Source organism: Cnephaeus nilssonii, assembly GCF_951640355.1.
Source record: "Cnephaeus nilssonii genome assembly, chromosome: 6".
NCBI classification, from domain to species: Eukaryota; Metazoa; Chordata; class Mammalia; order Chiroptera; family Vespertilionidae; genus Cnephaeus; species Cnephaeus nilssonii.
Genome location: NC_137077.1, coordinates 30,713,979 through 30,734,084, shown reverse-complemented (window position 1 = coordinate 30,734,084; position 20,106 = coordinate 30,713,979). Strand labels below are relative to the sequence as shown.

At 38.9% G+C, this 20,106-nt stretch overlaps 1 protein-coding gene across 12 annotated transcripts in view; it reads left to right on the top strand.

Annotated features, from left to right (window-relative positions):
• Positions 1 to 260: 260 nt before the first annotated feature.
• The window catches only part of C2CD5 (C2 calcium dependent domain containing 5), a 93,441-nt gene continuing 73,595 nt past the window's right edge, over positions 261 to 20,106 (top strand). For 6 of the 12 annotated variants that reach the window (XM_079775332.1, XM_079775330.1, XM_079775331.1 and 3 more), the window contains exons 1-6: positions 523 to 701; positions 9,430 to 9,516; positions 10,907 to 11,078; positions 12,172 to 12,267; positions 15,124 to 15,279; positions 19,407 to 19,605. In XM_079775332.1, coding sequence (XP_079631458.1) covers positions 612 to 701; positions 9,430 to 9,516; positions 10,907 to 11,078; positions 12,172 to 12,267; positions 15,124 to 15,279; positions 19,407 to 19,605 — 800 coding nt within the window. In that variant the 5' untranslated portion in view covers positions 523 to 611. Of the gene's footprint in view, positions 414 to 520; positions 702 to 9,429; positions 9,517 to 10,906; positions 11,079 to 12,171; positions 12,268 to 15,123; positions 15,280 to 19,406; positions 19,606 to 20,106 lie in introns of those variants that run through there. The other 6 variants (XM_079775324.1, XM_079775323.1, XM_079775335.1 and 3 more) reach the window with 3 other exon arrangements.

The window sequence follows — 20,106 nt, the reverse complement described above, 5'->3', positions numbered from 1 at the left end:
AGCCCCCAGACCGGGCGCCGAGCTGCACCCACACTCTGCCCGGGACGGAGCGGGTGATCCTCCGGGGAAAGCTGCGGCGCCCAGCCCGGTGGATGGTGCAGGGCTCACCCCTTTCCCTGCCCTCCCGCCGCCTCCGAGCCCGCCCCGCCCCCTCTCCCTCCCCTGCGAAGTGGGCCGAGCGCCGAACGATCGATGCTCCCTCCCCGCCCCAAAGGCCGCCATTTTGGGGGGGGGGGGGGGAGAGGAGAAACCCTAGGAGCGGCGGCCGGGGTTCAGCGGGATGTTGACAGGCTTCTCCTTCTCTTGCCAGCGTTGCGGGAACGGGACGGAAGAACCCGCCACGGGCACTCCTCCGGCGGCCTCTCCGGAATGAGGCCTCCGCTCTCGCGCGGGATCGCCACCCTCGGCCGGGAGTGAGTGACAGCCGGCGGCGTCCCGCCCCCGCGCGCCCAGCTGTCAGTTACCCCGCGCGCTCCCGCTGCGCCCTGCGCGCGCGCGCGCGTTCCCGCCCCTCCCCGCGCGTTCCCGCCCCTCCCCGCGGGGCTGGGCGCCCGGCGCAGGCTCGCTTGTTTGTTTCTGCAGGAGCGTCAGGAGAGGCCCAAGACGAGACCATGCCTGGGAAGCTGAAGGTGAAAATCGTGGCCGGGCGCCATTTGCCAGTGATGGACCGAGCTAGTGACCTGACTGATGCCTTCGTGGAGGTTGGTGCAAGGTCCTGCTGCTCAAAACACAGGGAACGCCAAGCCCTCGAAAGGATCCTACCCATCTCGGCCCCAGCCCCTCAGCCCATTTCCCTGCCGGCAGTTCCGTGTGCCTCGCTCGTCCAGCCCTCCCCGGAGGGCGCTCTGCCCAGACTGCAGCCCCTGTGTAGGGTGTGCGGCTCGCAGGCGCCCGCCTGCGCCGCGCGGGGTGGCTGTTACTGCTCTGCATGCTGGGGTGACCCCGATGTCAGGGCTCATAACAGGCCACCTGCCAGTCGGGAGATCCCAAGGCGTGGCCGCGTGGCCACCGAGATGCACACGCGCACGCAGGCTTACCCACGCCCTTCTTGGGGGGTGGGGGTGGGGTGGGGGAGAGGTGGGGGAGAGCGGTGGTTCTTCACGCTGGAGTGATGGAGGTGATGTTCAAGAATGTTAACAGTCCGAATAGGCACTTTGGAGACCTCCAAGGCTAGGAGATCCACTCTTTACCATAGTCTTGTCTGAATCGTCATTGTAAATTCCAAAAACACTTCCTGCTCTTGTCTGGACTGGTAGGTTTGAAAAGCTGTTTCAGGGTAATACAGTGCCTTGGGGTAGGAAGTCAGTTAAGTGCTATGGATATTTGAATTGCAAAATTGCCTTTTAAATTTAATGACTGGTTTATAACTCCATGCAAATTATCACAGGCCTAGGGCCCCGGAAAGTAATATGCCAGTGTATGAAAGAAGCCAAGTAAAAATTGTAGTAAAAATTGACATGATGAGCCAGAGGATTAGAACAGTAATCATTTGACCTGTTAATGCAGGGAGTTAATAGATACATGATAATATATAGCTTGATTTTATCTCTATAAAATATTCTTTTATATATTTTTATTGATTTTTATAGGGGAAGGGAGAGGGAGAGAGGGATAGAAATATCAATGATGAGAGAGTCCTAGCCAGTTTGGCTCAGTGGCTAGAGCATCAGCATGCAGACTGAAAGGTCCCAGGTTCATTCTGGTCAAGGGCACATCCCCAGTAGGGGGCGTGCAGGAGGCAGCTGATTAATGATTTTCTCTAATCATTGATGTTTCTGTTTCTCCTCTCCGTTCCTCTCTGAAATCAATAGAAATATTTAAAAAAAATGATGAGAGAGACTCATTGATTGGCTGCCTCCTGCACACTCCCCCAATGGGGATTGAGCCCAATACCTGGGCATGTCGCACCCACGCAGGTCCGATTATAAAATATTCTTGATGTTCCATAAAGGTTCTCTAACCTAATAACCGATGTTGCCCCCAAACATTGCTGTGGTAATTCTCAAACTCAGCTTCGTTTGGGAAATAGTTACTGAGTGTGTTCTTGGGCCAGATGTTAGGTAATGGGGATACACAGATTTCCAAGGCATAGTATTTGCTTTCAGGTAGCTCAGAGACTGGCGTATGGTTTAGGATAGGTTAATACAGGTATTGAGTCTTTTTATTGACAGGTCTGTGCTAAGTACTTTTTAAAATCATCACCATTTTTATTGATTTCAGAGAGGAAGAGAGGGAGAGAGAAACATCAATGATGAGAGAGAATCATTGATCGGCTGCCTCCTGCACACCCCCTACTGGGGATCCAGCCGCAACCCAGGCATGTGTCCTTAACCGGAATTGAACCTGGGACCCTTCAGTCCGCAGGCCAACAGCTCTATCCACTGAGCCAAACCAGCTAGGGCTGTGCTAAGTACTTTTTAATTAGTTTTCAAAACAGTTCTGCCCTGGCCTGGTGGCTCAGTTGGTTGGACCGTTGTCCCATACACCAAAAGGTTGTGGATTTGATTCCTGGTCAGGGCACATACCTAGATTGCAGGAGAAGTGATAAGGACAGAAGCTTATATACTCTAGTGAGTTAATGAGGGTTAAAGAATATGGAAGATGAGGAAGTTGGAGTGATATGAATAGGCAACTGTTTCAGGAAATATGAAGGGGAGAGGAAAAATAGTGTGGTATTTGGGGGGAGTACAAAGTTTTTAGTACTAAAAAAAGTAAGTTAGAAGATAATAGAACATAATTGTGTGCTAATAGGAATAATCCAGCAGGAAGGGAAAGATTAATGCAGGAAAAAGAGGATAATGAAGGATTGTAATTTAATAAAGGGATAAATTGTATGATGTAGACTACTTTATAAGCTCATAGGAGAGGAACATAATGAAGCTTGGGCTGGTGATGAGAAATCTTTGTGCTGGGTTTGAAGAAGGGTAAAATTTCCACAGGCAGAATGGAAAAGGGGACATTTTTTTGTTGAATAGGACCAACTTGGTAAAAGCAAAGGCAAGATAGAGCCTATGTCACTGAAGGTTGGGCTCTTGTTAAATAGAAGTGGGAAATAAAATTTGGCTAGGTGGGAGGGCATACAGACCACCGAGTGGTCTGAAAGCTGGAAAGAATAGTCTTCAGTGGAAGTTCTCTTAACCAACTTCCATTAACTGATTCATTACAGTCCCCAGTGCTCTGCATTCCTTCCATAAGCACATTCTTCAATACCCCATACAGTTAGGTTATTCTCCAGTGGACCTGCTTGGCCCATCGGTTGGCTGATGTACTTTACCAAGAGGCAGTTATTTATGCCAACTCTATAATTGTAATTTATTTAAATCTATAAATTAGTGAAATAAGTGTGAAGTATGCTGATAAATGCTACATAAAGACTTATGGATACAGTCACTAAAAATTACTCTGAACTAGATGAAGATGGTAAAAAAAATCTAGGATTCTATGTTCGTGGTTTTTTTAAAAGCAATTTTAAGTTCGACCACTACATTTTAAAGTAATTTAGACTAGCAGTTACAGATGATACATTATGGGTGCAGAAGAAGATGATGTACAACTCTAAAGAATGGACCCTTGTCCTAACCGGTTTGGCTCAGTGGATAGAGCATCGGCCTGCAGACTGAAGGGTCCCAGGTTTGATTCCAGTCAAGGGCATGTACCTTGGTTGCCGGCACATCCCTAGTAGGAGGTGTGCAGGAGGCAGCTGACTGATGTTTCTCTCTCATTGATGTTTCTAACTCTCTATCCCTCTCCCTCTCTGTAAAAAATCAATAAAATATATTAAAAAAAGAAAAAAAAAAGAATGGACCCTTGCTCAGTTTTACACTAAAAGATAGAGGAATGGCCCTAGCCAGTTTGGGTCAGTGGAGAGAGCATCAACGCATGGGCTGAAAGGTCCGGGGTTCAATTCTGGTTACAGGCTAAATCCTGTGTGGGAGGCAAACCGTGGATGTATCTCTCTCACATCTATGTTTTTCTCTCTGTCTCTTCCCCTCCAGTCTCTCTAAAAATGAATGGAAAAATACCCTCTAGTGAGGATTAACAAAAAAAGATAGAGGAATTAATATTTATGTTTTATCTTAATGTTTACTGTTTGTATCATTTTTAATGATTCTCTGATTTAACTTAGTTATTTGATTTATCAATCGGTTAAGGAATTTCTACAATATGATGTGAAGTCAATACTAAGTAGTAGTTAAAGATGATTATTCTTGCAGGAATTTCATGGATGAATGGGATGGGTTTTTGTATAAGGAAAGTATTAATGGAAATATAGTTCAGTGTTAATGTGCATGTTTCAAACTGTTCTGCTGAACTACACGATCATTTTGTGTTTATCCAAGAGCCGTTTAGGGAATAGGGAGAGGAAAAGAAATTATTGTTAAATGAATATTTTCTTTGTATCAGACATTTTGCTAGATCTCTCCATGCATTACCTCCTGTAATGCTCACAACAACCCCCTTTTTCAGAGGAGGAAGCAGCCTTAAATAACCTTCTCAAGGTAATTTAGCTAATGAGTGGGGAAAGAGAACACTTGTACTTTACTAGGTAATCTCATTAAAATCCCTTATGTTCTTTAACAAAGTTGTAAGGCATTCACTTAATTGCTGAGTAATTAAATCTACTTTTGAATTAAATAAGACCGAATGGACTGTGATTCTTCTTTAGTAGAAGGGGAATCATCACAATGTTGGCAAAATACACACTCTAGCCTTTTTCTTTTTCTAAAATCTTGGTTTTTGTTTGTTTAATGCAGTGTGGGGACTGTCACATCTTTACTATATCCAGAATGGACAGTTGACCAAAAAAAGTGCAATATAGTACTACAATATAGTGGGATAAAACTGAAGGAGGTTTTAAATTAGAACCTAAAAAATAATATGCTATTTTTGGCAATGGAACCACAATCCTTAAGTACATTTGGCTTTTGAATGGTTTTATAAATCCTAACTACATTTTACTTCAAATAAAGCAGTTTTTAGGTAAATTAGATATTAAGTATTTCTTTGATATTTTGAATATTGAAATGTAATGAAAATTAAATTAGTAAATGAGCAGTAACCTCTATTCTTCTTTCCTGCATTAAGTTTCTTTTTTTTTAAATTGAATTTTTTTGGATAACATTGGTTCACAAAACCATATTAAGTTTCAAGTGTACAACTCAACAAAACATCATCTGTACACTGCATGATGTAGCCATTGCCCATAGCAAAGTCTCTTTCTGTCCCCATTTATCCCCCTTTGCCTACCTCCACCTATCCCACCCTCCCTTTCCTTCTGTCTATCCCCACACTGTTGTCTGTGTCTATGTGTTATATATGTGTGTTTTTTTGCTTAATCCCTTCACCTGCTTGCATCCAGCCCTCCAACCCTGCCTCCCCTCTGACAGCTGTCAGTCTGTTCCATGCCTCCCTGCCTCTGTTTCTATGTTTGTCAGTTTATTTTGTTCATTAGATCCCACATATGAGATCATACGGTACTTGTCTTTCTTTGACTTGCTTATTTCACTTAGCATAATGCTCTCCAGGTCCATCCATTCTGTTGCAAAAGGTAAGATTTCTTTCTTTTTTACGGCCAAGTAGTATTCCATTGTGTAAATGTATTACAGCTTTTTTTATCCACTCATCAATTGATGGGCTGTTTCTGGGTCTTGGCTATTGTAAATAACGCTGTTGTGAACATAAAGTGCATATATTCTTTCAAATTGGTGTTTTGGGAATCTTTAGATATATTCCCAGAAGTGAGATGGCTAGGTCAAAAGGCAGTTCCATTTTTAATTTTTTGAAGAAACTCCATACTGTTTTCCACAGTGGCTGCATCAGTCTGCATTCCTACCAAAAGTGCATGAGTGTTCTCTTTTCTCCACATCCTTGCTAGCACTTGTGTTTGTTGATTTATTGATGATAGCCATTCTGACAAGCATGAGGTGATTATCTCATTGTAGTTTTAATTTGCCTCTCTCTGATGATTAGTGACATTGAGCATTTTTTCATATGTCTGTTGGTCATCTGTATGTCCTTTTCGGAGAAGTGTCTATTCTGGTCCTTTGCCCATTTCTTAATTGGGTTGTTTGTTCCCCCATTAAGTTTCATTTAACATTTGTGATTTAAAATTTAAAAAAAAAATCACACAAAAAGTACTCAAATAGCTCCCATTACAAAAAATTTGAATACTGAGAAATAAAACTTGAAAGCTCCTTACTACTTTTTTTTTTAATGTATTTTATTGATTTTTTACAGAGAGGAAGGGAGAGGGATAGAGAATTAGAAACATCAATGAGAGAGAAACATCGATCATCTGCCTCCTGCACACCCCTTACTGGGGATGTGCCCACAACCAAGGTTCATGCCTCTGACTGGAATCTAACCTGGGACCCTTCAGTCTGCAGGTCGATGCTCTATCCACTGAGCCAAACCAGTTAGGGCTCCTTACTACTTTCTTATTACACTGTACTTTATTGCCTACACCCTGTCAGTCCCTTCTTCAGAGATAATTGCTGTTAGTTACATATTGTACTATTTGGTTTTTTCAGTTATTATGTCATTGACATTTTCCCATGACAGTACGTATGATCAACTCAATTTTTCAGTAGGATTCTTCAGTTATTTATTCAGTCACTTCCCTGTTGAATGACTATGTAGCTTTTTTGTATATTTGTAGGGGAAGAGGCCTTATGTGAAAGTACTTCTTTAGGTTACAATCTGGAAGTGGATCCAGAATTCTATAATTCAAATCAAAATAAAGGTTTTTGTCATATGATTTAATTTTAATTTTTTTCATTTAAAAAATGATACATTTAGAAAATAGGTAATATATGTTCATGGTTCATAATCCAAAAGGTAACAAAGTGAGTCAGCCTCTCATTGCCTTTCCTTTAACAAAGCAGTCTGTTCTGTTCTTTGTAGTGGCCACTATTAATATTTCTTATATATCCTTCTAGAAATAATCTGTACATATGAAGGCATATGTTATTTTCCATAACATTTTGTCATATTTCTCTATGCAAATTATGCCATACATACTGTTCTGCAATAGTAAGATATATCTTGGACATTGTTCCATACTGGTGCTTGGAGAACTGCTTCATTTCTTCTATTTAGGACTGCCTCGTGTGGCTTTACCATATTTAATTTAACCAGTTCCAAACTGATGGATATCTATGTTGTTTCCAATCTTTTGCTATTATAATGCTGCTTATATGCATTGTATATCCTTTGTCCATCTGAACTTAAAGTTTAAAGTTTTGATCTGTATTGTCAAACTGTAGTCCATTGAGACTGTTCTAATTGACACTCATTGATCATCTTTTGAAATATTTAAGACATTTATTTTTTCATTTCTTTTAATTGTTTGTTCATGCCCCTTGTCCATTTTTCTGTTGGTTTATTGATATTTTTCTTATTGGTTTGTAGGAACTCATTAAAAATTGAGTAAATTATTTTTTGTGATGTATTTGGTAAATACTTTTTCTCAGTTTCTTATTTATCTTTTTTTTTAAAAAAATATATATTTTATTGATTTTTTACAGAGAGGAAGGGAGAGTGATAGAGAGTTAGAAACATCAATGGGAGAGAAACATCGATCAGCTGCCTCCTGCACACCTCCTACAGGGGATGTGCCCGCAACCAAGGTACTTGCCGCTGACCGGAATCGAACCTGGGACCCTTCAGTCCACAGGCCGACGCTCTATCCACTGAGCCAAACTGGTTAGGGCTCTTATTTATCTTTGATTCTGTCAAATTTTTTATCATGCAAGAAGGTATTATTTTTAGGTAATTTTTAAAACTTTTTTATCCTCTAACCAAACTGCCTAGGTACCACATGGTTGCTATCATTCCAATCATTCCAATTGAATGATATAATAAATAGAAAAATATACAGAAGATAAAAAAAATAATTTTGGATATTTTGCTTTTAGAAAATTTCCTGGATTGATTAAACATTAATATCTATAAGTATTATAATACCAAAAGTAGGATTGTAGTAAAAAAGGAGAGGAGATTTTTATAGATTATCTGATTGAACCATATTTCCTACATACTTGCACTGTGCAAAAAACTCTGTGCTGGGTATTGTGATAAAGGGGATATAACCTTCAGTGAATTCTGAGATTACAAAAGGTGATAACTGATAGAATTAGGGAAGAGTTGAAGAGATTAAATTTAGGAAAGGTGAAGTAGTTGCCTAGCTGTTTTACTCCTAAGCTTCCTGACCACTTCTTAAGTCATCTGAGGTTTCACAATTTCCATTCTTTGCTGGAAACAAGTTCCAAAGATTTGGACTGCTTCCCGCCACCTTTGTTTCCTTTTATTTACTTACTAGAGGCCTGGTGCAAGAATTTGTGCACGGGTGGGGGTCCCTCGGCCTGGCTGGCGATTGGGGCCATCGGGGCCGTGGGAGGTTGGCCGGCGGGGGGAGGAGCCGCGGGAGGTTTGGCGCCCCGTTTGGGGCCATCGGGGCTGGCCAGCCCGGGGGCGGGGCTGTGGGAGGTTGGCTGTGGGAGCGCACTGACGACCAGGGGGCAGCTCCTGCGTTGAGCGTCTGCCCCCGGTGGACAGTGCACATCATAGCAACCGATCGACCAGTCGTTTGGTCGTTTAGGCTTTTATATATATAGATGTTTGATCTTTGTAACTTAGTGTTTGCAAGTCTTTCCATCCAACCTCTTTCATGGTCCCTAAAGATGAGGACGTATAATAAAAGCCTAATATGCAAATTGTCCCCTTGACTGGGAGTTCGACCAGGGGGTGGGGCTGGCCAGCCAACTGCCTACAGCCCCTCCCCCCAGCCGGCCCCACCCTGGCTGGCAGTGGTGGCAGGCAGCTGGGGGAAGGGAGGCCCTGTCCGGCAGCTAGCAGCTGCTAGGGACCCTACCTGTGCATGAATTTTGTGCACTGGGCCTCTAGTGAGAACATAAAACCCTTACTGGCCATAGTTTATTGCTGATCCCTGTGTGTGCACAGATAAGAAATTTAAAAATATGTATGGGGAAGTCAGAAGATACAACAGGGATCTATTACTGAGTTCTTGTAATAATGAGCTGTAGTTCTGGATTCCCTTGCTGATATGGCCAGAGAAAGCTATCCTTTCACCTTCTGATTTTATTTTTGCTTATCCCCCACCCTTAAAACTCACTTTTGTCTCAGCTCTTGTTTAGCGAAGGGCATACTGATTCCTTTTTCCATAATGACATAATGGTCTATGTTTTAATTTTCTTATAAAGCTAGTCAAGCAGAACATTGGGTAATCCCTTGTACCAGGTGTAGTCTATAAACTTACCAGGAACATCCACACTTTCTTCTTTTTGGCTCGGAGGATAGTTGTCTTTTTTCCTCTCCAATGTTAATCCTCTCATTGCTTGGCTCACATTAAACTTTATTTATATTCACATACTTAATATCTGTATTTGATTATTTTTTATTTGTTTTTAGGTAAAATTTGGTAATACCACCTTTAAAACAGATGTGTATCTCAAGTCCCTCAACCCTCAGTGGAACTCAGAATGGTTTAAATTTGAGGTAAGTTTTTAAATGTTAGCATTTTTATTGTGTGTTTTTTGAGGTGATGATTTCCCTAGAAATGATAAGAACACCTTTTATTTCAGGTACTAGAGGCCCGGTGCACGAAATTCGTGCATGGGGTTGGGTGGGGGGGGGTGTCCCTCAGGTCAGCCTGCATCCTCTCAAATCTGGGACCCCTCTCACAATCCAGGACTGCTGGCTCCCAACTGCTTGCCTGCCTGCCTTCCTTGATTGCCCCTAACTGCTTCTGCCTGCCAGCCTGATCACCCCCTAACCACTCCCCTGCCAGCCTGATTGATGCCTAACTGCTCTCCTGCCAGCGTGTTTGCCCCTAACTGCCCTCCCCTTTAGGCCTGGTCACCCCTAACTGCCCTCCCCTTTAGGCCTGGTCCCCCCAACTGCTCTCCCCTGCAGGCCTGGGTCCCACCCAACTGCCCTTCCCTGCAGGCCCGGTCACCCCCAACTTCCCTCCTCTGCTGGCCTGGTCACCCCTAACTGCCCTCCCCTGCAGGCTTGATTGCCCCCAACTGCCTTTCCTTGCAGGCCTGGTCCCTCCCAACTGCCTCCCCTGCTGGCCATCTTGTGTCCACATGGGGGCAGGATCTTTGAACACATGGGGCAGCCATTTTGTGTGTTGGAGTGATGGTCAATCTGCATATTACTCTTTTATTAGATAGGATAGTAGTTTTCCCATAACATAAAAATATTTCTTAGGAATATTGCACTTAAAAAATTATGTTACAGTTAAGAAAATATAAATATATGTAGGAGAACCCAGATTAAAAAGGTATTATATTGTTATATAGTAATTTCTCTGAATTTTAGCTTATATCAGAAATCACTTAAGAACAGTTGTAGTTCCTCTCTTGGCACATGGTAAGTACTTTATAATGAGTAAACAGAAGGAGAGATAGAGGGTAGACATTTATTTTATGAACTTAAGTTGTTTTTTCTTACAAATAATGTTAGTTTTGCTTACAGTTTTATTCTCTGAAATTGTCCTTAGAAATTATGCTGTCATTGTGCTCATTATTATCCTTACTCTGTAGTTAATATATGGACTCTGTTATGATATTCCTAAAGCATTTTTGCTGGAAACCATTGGTAGAGTAGTAAAATACAGGATAATATGCAGGAAAGGAGTTATAACTTTTTTTTTGGTTAAGTATTCTAACTCTGTGCTTGAGGCAGACTGTACATTCCCCTCCTCCCCTAGAAACTTGGCATCTTGTGTAGAAAATTGAGTTACAATTTTTTGTTTGTATACTAATTGGATTTTCCTCCCCATAAATAAATAATCTTTTACATTTGCTATACAAGTTTACATTTACATTTATGATAACAAAGATTTTTAAATTATAAGGTTTAATTTAAAGTATGCTTTTAGGTGGATGATGAAGATTTACAAGATGAACCTCTACAGATCACAGTTCTTGACCATGATACTTATAGTGCAAATGATGCCATTGGTAAAGTGTACATTGATATTGATCCTTTACTCTACAGTGAAGCCGCAACAGTCATCTCAGGATGGTTTCCCATTTATGATACCATACATGGTAAGGAGTATATTTTAAGAAAATAAATCACAATCTTTTAAATTTATCCTTAAAGACTATTATGTGCACTTTGTGGTTTTAAAACTTAAATCTTTAAAAGATATCCTTTTTAGACTTAGTAGTAAAGTATTGTTGGTAGAATTGTTTATTTTCTGAACATAACTTGAAACAATTTTCTGAGTTAAATTTGTACAGTATAGCAAGTAAATGCATTATTTAAAAATCATTTCATATTTGTATTCTGTGTTCCTAAAACATACTTTCAAACTGTATTCCATTAAGCTAGACATTATAGAGATTGCAAAAATGTAACACAGTGCCACTCTTATTACTTTTTTCCAAATATAGTTATTTTTACAAAACATATTGCTTATATTAACATTATTACTTTCAATGGAGTAATAAGCAAATACTTTTCAATCACAGGACCCGTTCAAACTTAAAAATTACTGAAGTCCTCAAGGAGTTTTTATATATGTTACTTATATCTATCAATATTTATCACATTATAAGTTAAAATTGAGAATTTAAAAAAGTATTTGCTTATTACTCCATTGAAAGTAATAATGAATTTGTGCTAAATCAAATTGTTGCATTAGTTGTTAAGAGCATTTACTCTGGGATAATAAAAATCTGACTTTTAATCCTAGCTTCACCACTTCTAACTATTGACTCTGTAAAAATTATTGAACTTTTATTAAACTGTAGCTTTTTTCCTCTGTAAAATGGGAATACTAATACTAAAGAAACTACCTTACTGGGTTGGCATGGGCACTGTGGATACTACTTGTAAAGCATTTAGAACTTTATCAATGCTCATTATCATCATCAAATTAAATGGTACTCCTTTCCAGTTAAATTGGTTCAAATAAGTGAAGACTTATGGTAAAATGAATATTATTCATTCTTTAATGTATACATGTTCTTCAGGAAATGTAATAAACTACTTAGAATGAAAATAATTAGGGAAACAAAGTTAGCATTTCTGTTATGATTGATACATTATTTTAAAATCATGAATTGGCATTGCTTGATTATTTAATTATACTTTATTATTTAAGGTAGAAACTTGATTTTCCTTTTGAAATTATAGGTATTCGTGGGGAAATCAATGTAGTTGTCAAAGTAGACCTCTTCAATGATTTAAATCGATTTAGGCAGTCATCATGTGGAGTCAAATTCTTTTGCAGTAAGTAAATTCATTTTATCATTCATTTAACAGGAAATTTAATAATTCACAAATATGGGAAATCAAATTAATATTTTAGAAGGCTAATGGAAAATCTTTTATACTTTGGTTTTAATAGCAAAGAGAAAGTTGTTAATTTTTCAGAAACTGCTGTAGCTCTAGAGACTACTTATATGATTTTAAAATAAATTATATGTAATTTTAAATTATATGTAACTTTTCTGTGCACGAGATGATGTCCAATCAACTGAGCCACACTGGCCAGGGCAACCTCATTTACTTTTTTTTTTTAATATTACTTTTTAAAAAAATATATTTTATTGCTTTTTTACAGAGAGGAAGGGAGAGGGATAGAGAGTTAGAAACATCGATGAGAGAGAAACATCGATCAGCTGCCTCCTGCACACCCCGCACTGGGAATGTGCCCGCAACAACGGTACATGCCCTTGACCGGAATCGAACCTGGGACTTTTCAGTCCGTAGGCCGATGCTCTATCCACTGAGCCAAACCGGTCAGGGCTTAATATTTCTTAAAAAAAAAAAAATTTATTGCGACAACATTGGTCAACATGATCATATAAGTTTCAGGTGTGGGTTTCTATGTTACAAGATCTGTATATTGCACTGTGTACCAACCACCCAAAGTCAAATCTTCTCCTGTCACTATATATTAGGACCTCCTTTTCTCCCCGCCACCTCCTTCCCTCTGGCAACCACCACACTGCTATTTGTGTTCACAAGCTTCAGTTTTGTATCCCACATATGAATGAAATCAAATGGTTCTTAGTTTTTCTGTCTTACTTATTTCACTGAGCATAATATTCTCAAGGTCTATCCATGTTGTTGCACATGGCGCTGTTTCATCCTTTCTTATGGCTGAGTAGTATTCCATTGTGTACATGTACCACATCTTCTTTATCCCGTCCTCTATTGCAAGACACTTTGGTTGTTTCCATGCCTTGGCCACCGTGAGCAATGCTGCAGTGAACATAGGGGTGCATATATCTTTGTGAATATATGTTTTTGAGTTTTGGGGGTATATATTCAGGAGAGGGATTGTTGGGTCATATGATTCATTTACTTTTAAACCTTATGTTTCATGGTAATGGGACCAAAGGTGAAGAATTGATTGTTAAAGCACTAAATAAGAATAAAATTCTCAGATAACTCAGAATGACTGGAAAAAAGACTGAAAACAGGTAGAATGTGTTTTTGCTGCAATGCTACACATTAATCTATCCTTAGAGAAATTAGATGTGGTGCCTTTCATTTGAGAAGGTAAAATGTGATAATATTTGCTATAGCCCTAACTCAAAACCAAATAACGAAGGAAATGAAACTAAACCGACCTATATGGAACAGGAGACTCTACAGCTCAACTAAGCCACATGTTAAAAGAAAATCACTGCCTATTGAACTACAAATGTGTAAGAATATTAAAAAATGGGCTATAAAGCAGATGATGCACTGTATCTGAAGAGTAGCCTATGCTACTTTGATGTCTGCTGGTTGTCAGTAGTCAGCAACAGCATAGAGGGAGAAGGACTTGTTGCACTTTCTCAATCAATGAAAACAAATCCCACACTCTCTAATATTTGCATTTGGGGAGACAAATTTGATGGGGCTACATGTGTGGCATGTTCAGACTTAATTCAAATGGGCCGTCTAAAACTAAACAATACCGATGTGGAGCCTTTTGTGATAGATATATGTCTGTATCTTGTAGAAGTCTCCAGTGACCTTAACCATAATTATTAGACACCAACTTATGGAGAAGCTTGTGGCCACTCTTCTAATGCAGGTTTTACTCTTCTACCAGTAGGTCAACATTTATGAAAAACAAGGTTTAAAAATAACCGTCACACATTTATTTTATTACTTTGCACAGAAGTTAATATTTTATCGCCCAGTAAATTTTTTCATAAGTTAGAACAAGTTACTTTTGCCAAATGTGTAAAAGATATGACTATATTAAACTTTGTATAACTGTCAAAAAGAAAAAAAAGTCCAGTGGGATTTTACTTTAGTACGGAGCACTGAAAGATAGGAGCAGAGTAGTATTGCTAAGCTATGGTGCTGTCTAAAATTACATAGGCGTGCACAGGTATGGAGCCCCATGAATACCATGCAGTATGCATCAGAATTGGGCAGATCTGGGCAATTTATAGCCAGTTTGGGTTAATAGGCTTGAAAAATCCTAAGTAGTTGAGTTCGCTTCAAAGTCTGAATGTCTATTTTAAGAAACTAGTTTGGTATAGATGGTCTGAGGTTCTTCTCTTTTTGAATGTGACCAGATTTTAGTTAAATCCAATGACATTTGGTGTTTTACATATTAAATGAGTCTGTTAAGTAGAGTGACTAGTGAACCACTGGCCATATGGCCATGCATTATTAGAAACTTCAGAGCTTTATTTTTTCTTCAAATTATGTCAGAAAGGTTTGATTTTTGAGTGGTGTACAGAACTTTTTCATAGGGCTTTGAGTAAGTCAAGTTTTTTGTATACTTTATCTGTTTTTCACCTATTTAGATAATCAGCTAGCTGACTTTAATTTTGCACTTTGTATTAAATGCTATTTAAGAAGTCTTAGCTGTTTTCTAAGTTATAAAAGTACAATGTATATTCATTATGCTTACATGGGAAAGATGAGAGGTCTCATGAAAGAAAATGATTATTTGTAAGAGTAAAATGGAACTTAGAAGACTGATTGCAAGTATTATATAATTACATTTAGATTTTCACAGTAGAAGATGTTCTTGTACTATTTATCCAAAAGGTAAGAACTTAGTTGTACATTTTTAAAAAATTGATTTAACCTGTGATAAATAGAAGCATAATAAATCATTTCTTTTAACAGCAACATCTATTCCAAAGTGCTATAGAGCTGTAATAATTCATGGATTTGTAGAAGAACTTGTGGTCAATGAAGACCCAGAATATCAGTGGATTGATCGAATTCGCACACCAAGGGCATCAAATGAGGCCAGACAGAGACTCATTTCTTTAATGTCAGGTATTTAAAAAACCATCCTTATTACTGATTGACTTAATACTCCAAAATTTTTCACTTCCTTTTGACATGTTACCTCAAATTTTATAAAGGAGACTGAATTATAAGTGACTGATTCTTTACCCCCATCCTCCTGAACACATGAATTTCCATCTTATAACAAGGATAAATCTAATCAGAAACTTATAATTCCTTCTTTACTAGGCAGTAAAAAGAAATTGTGTTCATGAAGTGGTATAATAGAAAGTGCCCTGGCAAGGAGGTAGGAAACTGGGTTCTAGTTTTTTTCCTCTAGCATTTATTTGTAGTCAGATTTAGGTAATCTCTCTAATGCTTTCTGTTCAAATGCTGCCTTTTCATGGTTCTTCTCTGACAGCTAATAGTTCTTTCTACCCCTACCTGCCACTCTTACCCAATTACTTTTATTTTTCTTTGAAGAACTTATTACCTAAAATTTATGTTTATATGTATATACAGGCAGTCCTCGGGTTACATCGGACTCGACGTACATCGTTTCGTGGTTACGTCGCCATCTCCCATTTTTTTATAAAAAAAAAAAAGTTCCGTCATTTCGACGTATGTACATATGTGCTTTATGTTTTTTATTATTTACTGTATTTACCACAAGGTCAGGAATTGTTATCTTTCTTTTACATTTTTTTTACTGTTTCACTTCATTACTGCTGTGTATGTGCTCCATGTTAGTGACGTAGGTGCTTATGTAGGTGGGGTCTGACTTACGGCGAAAATCGCATTACGTCGCGCCGTAGGAACGGATCTCCAACGTAACCCGAGGACCTACTGTATGTGTGAGTGACTGTATACACACATATTCATACATATATTCTAGATAATAAGTATAAATATTTATATTTAATACATTTATGTATTTTAAATAGATATTTACACTTATATTAATTAAAAAAAATAAAACAATAGAGGAGGAGAACAACCAAGATGGCAGCATAGGTAAACACCTAAACTTGCTGCCGAGCACAACCACATCAAAACTACAACTAAAAGTCAAAACGAATATCATCCAGAACCACAAAAAGCCTGGCTGAGTGGAAATTCTACAACTAGAAGGAAAGAGAAAAGCGCATTGAGTCTGGTAGGAGGTGTGGAGGTCTGGAAGTGTGGAGGTACGGAGGCGTACGCGAAAGAGGCTGGCAACTGGGTACGCTGTTGTCTTTTTCAATCGGAAGGGAGATACAAGCTTCCGACTGCTCTGAACTCCAGTTCCTAGCGAGACTCTGGGGACCTAGACTCATACGGAGAAAAACTAGACTGTCGGGCATCGGGCCAGAATGCGAGGGTGGCTTTCTCTCAGAGGTGCTTGCAGTGATCATTGTTCCAGCACAGTGCCACGGGACACAGAGACCTGGGGGCCTCTTTGGGGCAGGGCTGACTGGCAGCCTTTGCTGTTTGCTCCACCCTGGTGATTCCCTGAGACCCAGCCCCACCCAATTTACAACCCCACCCAAGCTGTGCGCAGAGGCTTTTGCATATGAATGGCCTGGCCTTTTGCAATCTAAACCTAACAAGCTGCAGCTGGGTCAGAGAGCCCCAGAGCCACCAAAAGAAGGCCCAAGGCTCCATAGCAGCTTGCATTGCTTCACAGCTGGGCCTCATCTGGGCACCTCCAAACCCAAAACAAACAGGAGGAATCTGCAGATCTCTCTGTAGCTCCTGCTGGGTGGTTTTAGGCAGAGGCTGACTTTGCACCTCCAGTGGTCAGAGTGAGACCATCCAGATTACAACTCTTCACATCCATAAGAGACACACTCAGGGGGCAACTCAGTGAGTGCCAAAGCCCCACTGAAGCAAGTCCTGCCCCATAACGGTATCTCCAGCACAGAAATTCTCCCATCATAGACACAACTGATCCTTACAGCCAATTGGCTTGGAGGTTAATTCCTCCCAGAGATACCAACAACAATCAAGGCTTAACTACAACAAGACTGTGCACACAGCCCACAAAAGGGTGCACTAAGAGTGTCCATCTCAGGTAACTGGGGAGGCTGAGCCACTGGGCCCTATAGGATACACAAAGCCACTCTATCAACACAGAGAAGCAACCAAAATGCAGAGACAAAGAACCAGGTCACAAATGAAAGAAATGGAGGAAAGCAAACTACTGGATATAGAGTTCAAAACCATGGTTATAAGGTTACTCAAGAATCTTCTAGAAACCTCTGAGAAATATAGTGAGACCCTCAAGGATATGAAAAAGGACCAATTAGAAATTAAGCATACACTGAGTGAAATAAAAAATAATATACAGAGATCCAACAGCAGACTAGAGGATCCCAAGAATCAAGTAAAGATTTGAAATATGAAGAAGCAAAAAACACCCAACCAGAAAAGAAAAAAGAAAAAAGAATTAAAAAATATGAAGATAGTGTAAGGAGACTCTGGGACAACTTCAAGCGTACCAACATCCAAATTATAGGGGTACCAGAAGAAGAGAGAGAGCAAGATATTGAAAACCTATTTGAAGAAATAATGACAGAAAACTTCCCCTATCTGGTGAACGAAATAGACTTACAAGTCCAAGAAGTGCAGAGAACCCCAAACAAAAGGAATCCAAAGAGGACCACACCAAGACACATAATTACAATGCCAAGGGCAAAAGACAGAGAATATTAAAAGCAGCAAGAGAAAAACAGTTAGTTACCTACAAGGGATTAGTTACCTGTCAGCTGATTTCTCTACAGAAACTATGCAGGCCAGATGGGAGTGGCAAGAAATATTCAAAGTGATGAATAGCAAGAACCTACAACCAAGATTACTTTACCCAGCAAAGCTATCATTTAGAATGAAGATAAAGAGCTTCACAGATAAGAAAAAGCTAAAGGAGTTCATCACCACCAAACCAGTATTATATGAACAACAAAAGTGACAACAAATACATATCTATCAACAAGTGAATCTAAAAATCGAGTGAAAAAAATATGAACAGAATAAACTGGTGAATATAATAGAATCAGGGGCATAGAAAGGGAGTGAACTGACAATTCTCAGGGTGTGTGGGGGGTGCGGGAAGAGACTGGACAAAAATCATACACATGGACGAGGACAGTGAGGGGGTCAGGACAGGGGGTGGGGTGGGAACCGGGTGGAGGGGAGCTATGGGGGGAAAAAAGAGGAACAACTGTAATAATCTGAACAATAAAGATTTATTAAAAAAATAAAATAAAACAGAACCAGAGGCAGAGAAACATCGATCAGATGCTCAAACCTCAGAGGGAAGGTAGGGGAGGGAGGGGTAAGTGGGAGAGGTCAACCAAAGGACTTGTATGCATGCATATAAGCCTAACCAATGGACACAGACACCAGGGCGTGAGGGCATGAATGGGAATTGGGGGGGGGGGGCAATGGGAGGATAAGGACACATATGTAATACCTTAATAAAAAAAAAAGGAAAAAAATTATATTTAATAAATTTATGTATTTTAAATTGATATTTACTATTAAATTGATTATATTTATACTTACATTACTTCTTTATACATATATTTATATTTATGTTACTTTTAAATTATACTTATAAATATATACTTATAGTAGTATTAGGTTAATTATATTTATTTAATATTTATAAATAATTATGAATATGTTAATTCATAGTTAACATGCATTAGATTTAATATATTAAATAATACATTTAATTAAGTGTTACTTTGTATTATATTTATTCTACATATTTGTATTATATGATATGTAATATATAATGCATAAATTATATGTAATTATATTAGACTATATTATATGCTTTGTACTCTATATGTTATATGTAATGTTTATATTTATTGTTTTTTGTCTGTTTCTCTCACATTATGTAAACTCCACTAGATTTGGGGCTTTACCTTTCTAGTTTATCTCTTTATATCTAGCACTTAGAAGGAGCAAGGCCAGGCACATAGCACACAACTAAAAATTATTTGGTAAATAAATGCTACCTGCTACATCTGTAAAATGTAGCTAATAATATCTTACCTCCATGAAAGTTGGTTCCCTTCAATTTCTAAAAATCCATGATTTTTTAGACTTTTATTACTACTATATCCAGTTTTATTTTATATAATGTGGAGATGTAAAGCAGAATGAGTTTCTTTCTTTTTTTATAGGTGAACTGCAGAGGAAGATTGGCTTGAAAGTGCTTGAAATGAGAGGAAATGCGGTTGTTGGGTACTTACAGTGTTTTGATCTGGAAGGCGAATCTGGTTTAGTGGTACGAGCCATAGGAACAGCGTGTACACTGGATAAATTAAGTAGCCCAGCAGCATTCCTTCCTGCATGTAATTCCCCATCCAAAGACATGAAGGAGTAAGTATGAATCACTGAGTTGTTCTTAAGGAACTTTTTATCTTTTACCTATACATTTTCATTTGGCTCAAAAATTTTAGTAGTATTGTTCGACATACATTTTTTCCTAATGATTACTGTTAACATTTGAAGCTTAAAACTATTTAGATATTTCTAATATTTTATATATAGTCTTAATATGAAATTTAAATAAAGTAAGATACAATTAAACTTATCTAGATCTTTAAACACTGTATATCTAAAGCATAAAATGAATATTTATGAATTGTGTGGAATTTTACTTATTCTCTGGGGAATGCTTAAAACCCTATACCTGGTAATTCAGTTATACTTATTATTAGCAACATATTATAGAAAGCAAGAAAGATTGACTTGTGCAGGGGTCTCAAACTTGAATGTCTACAGAGGCCAAGCAGTTTATATAAATAATTGGGTATAATTAAATAGGTAATACTGGGGACTGTTTAAAGCAGACATTAGAAAACTTTTTCTATAAAAAGC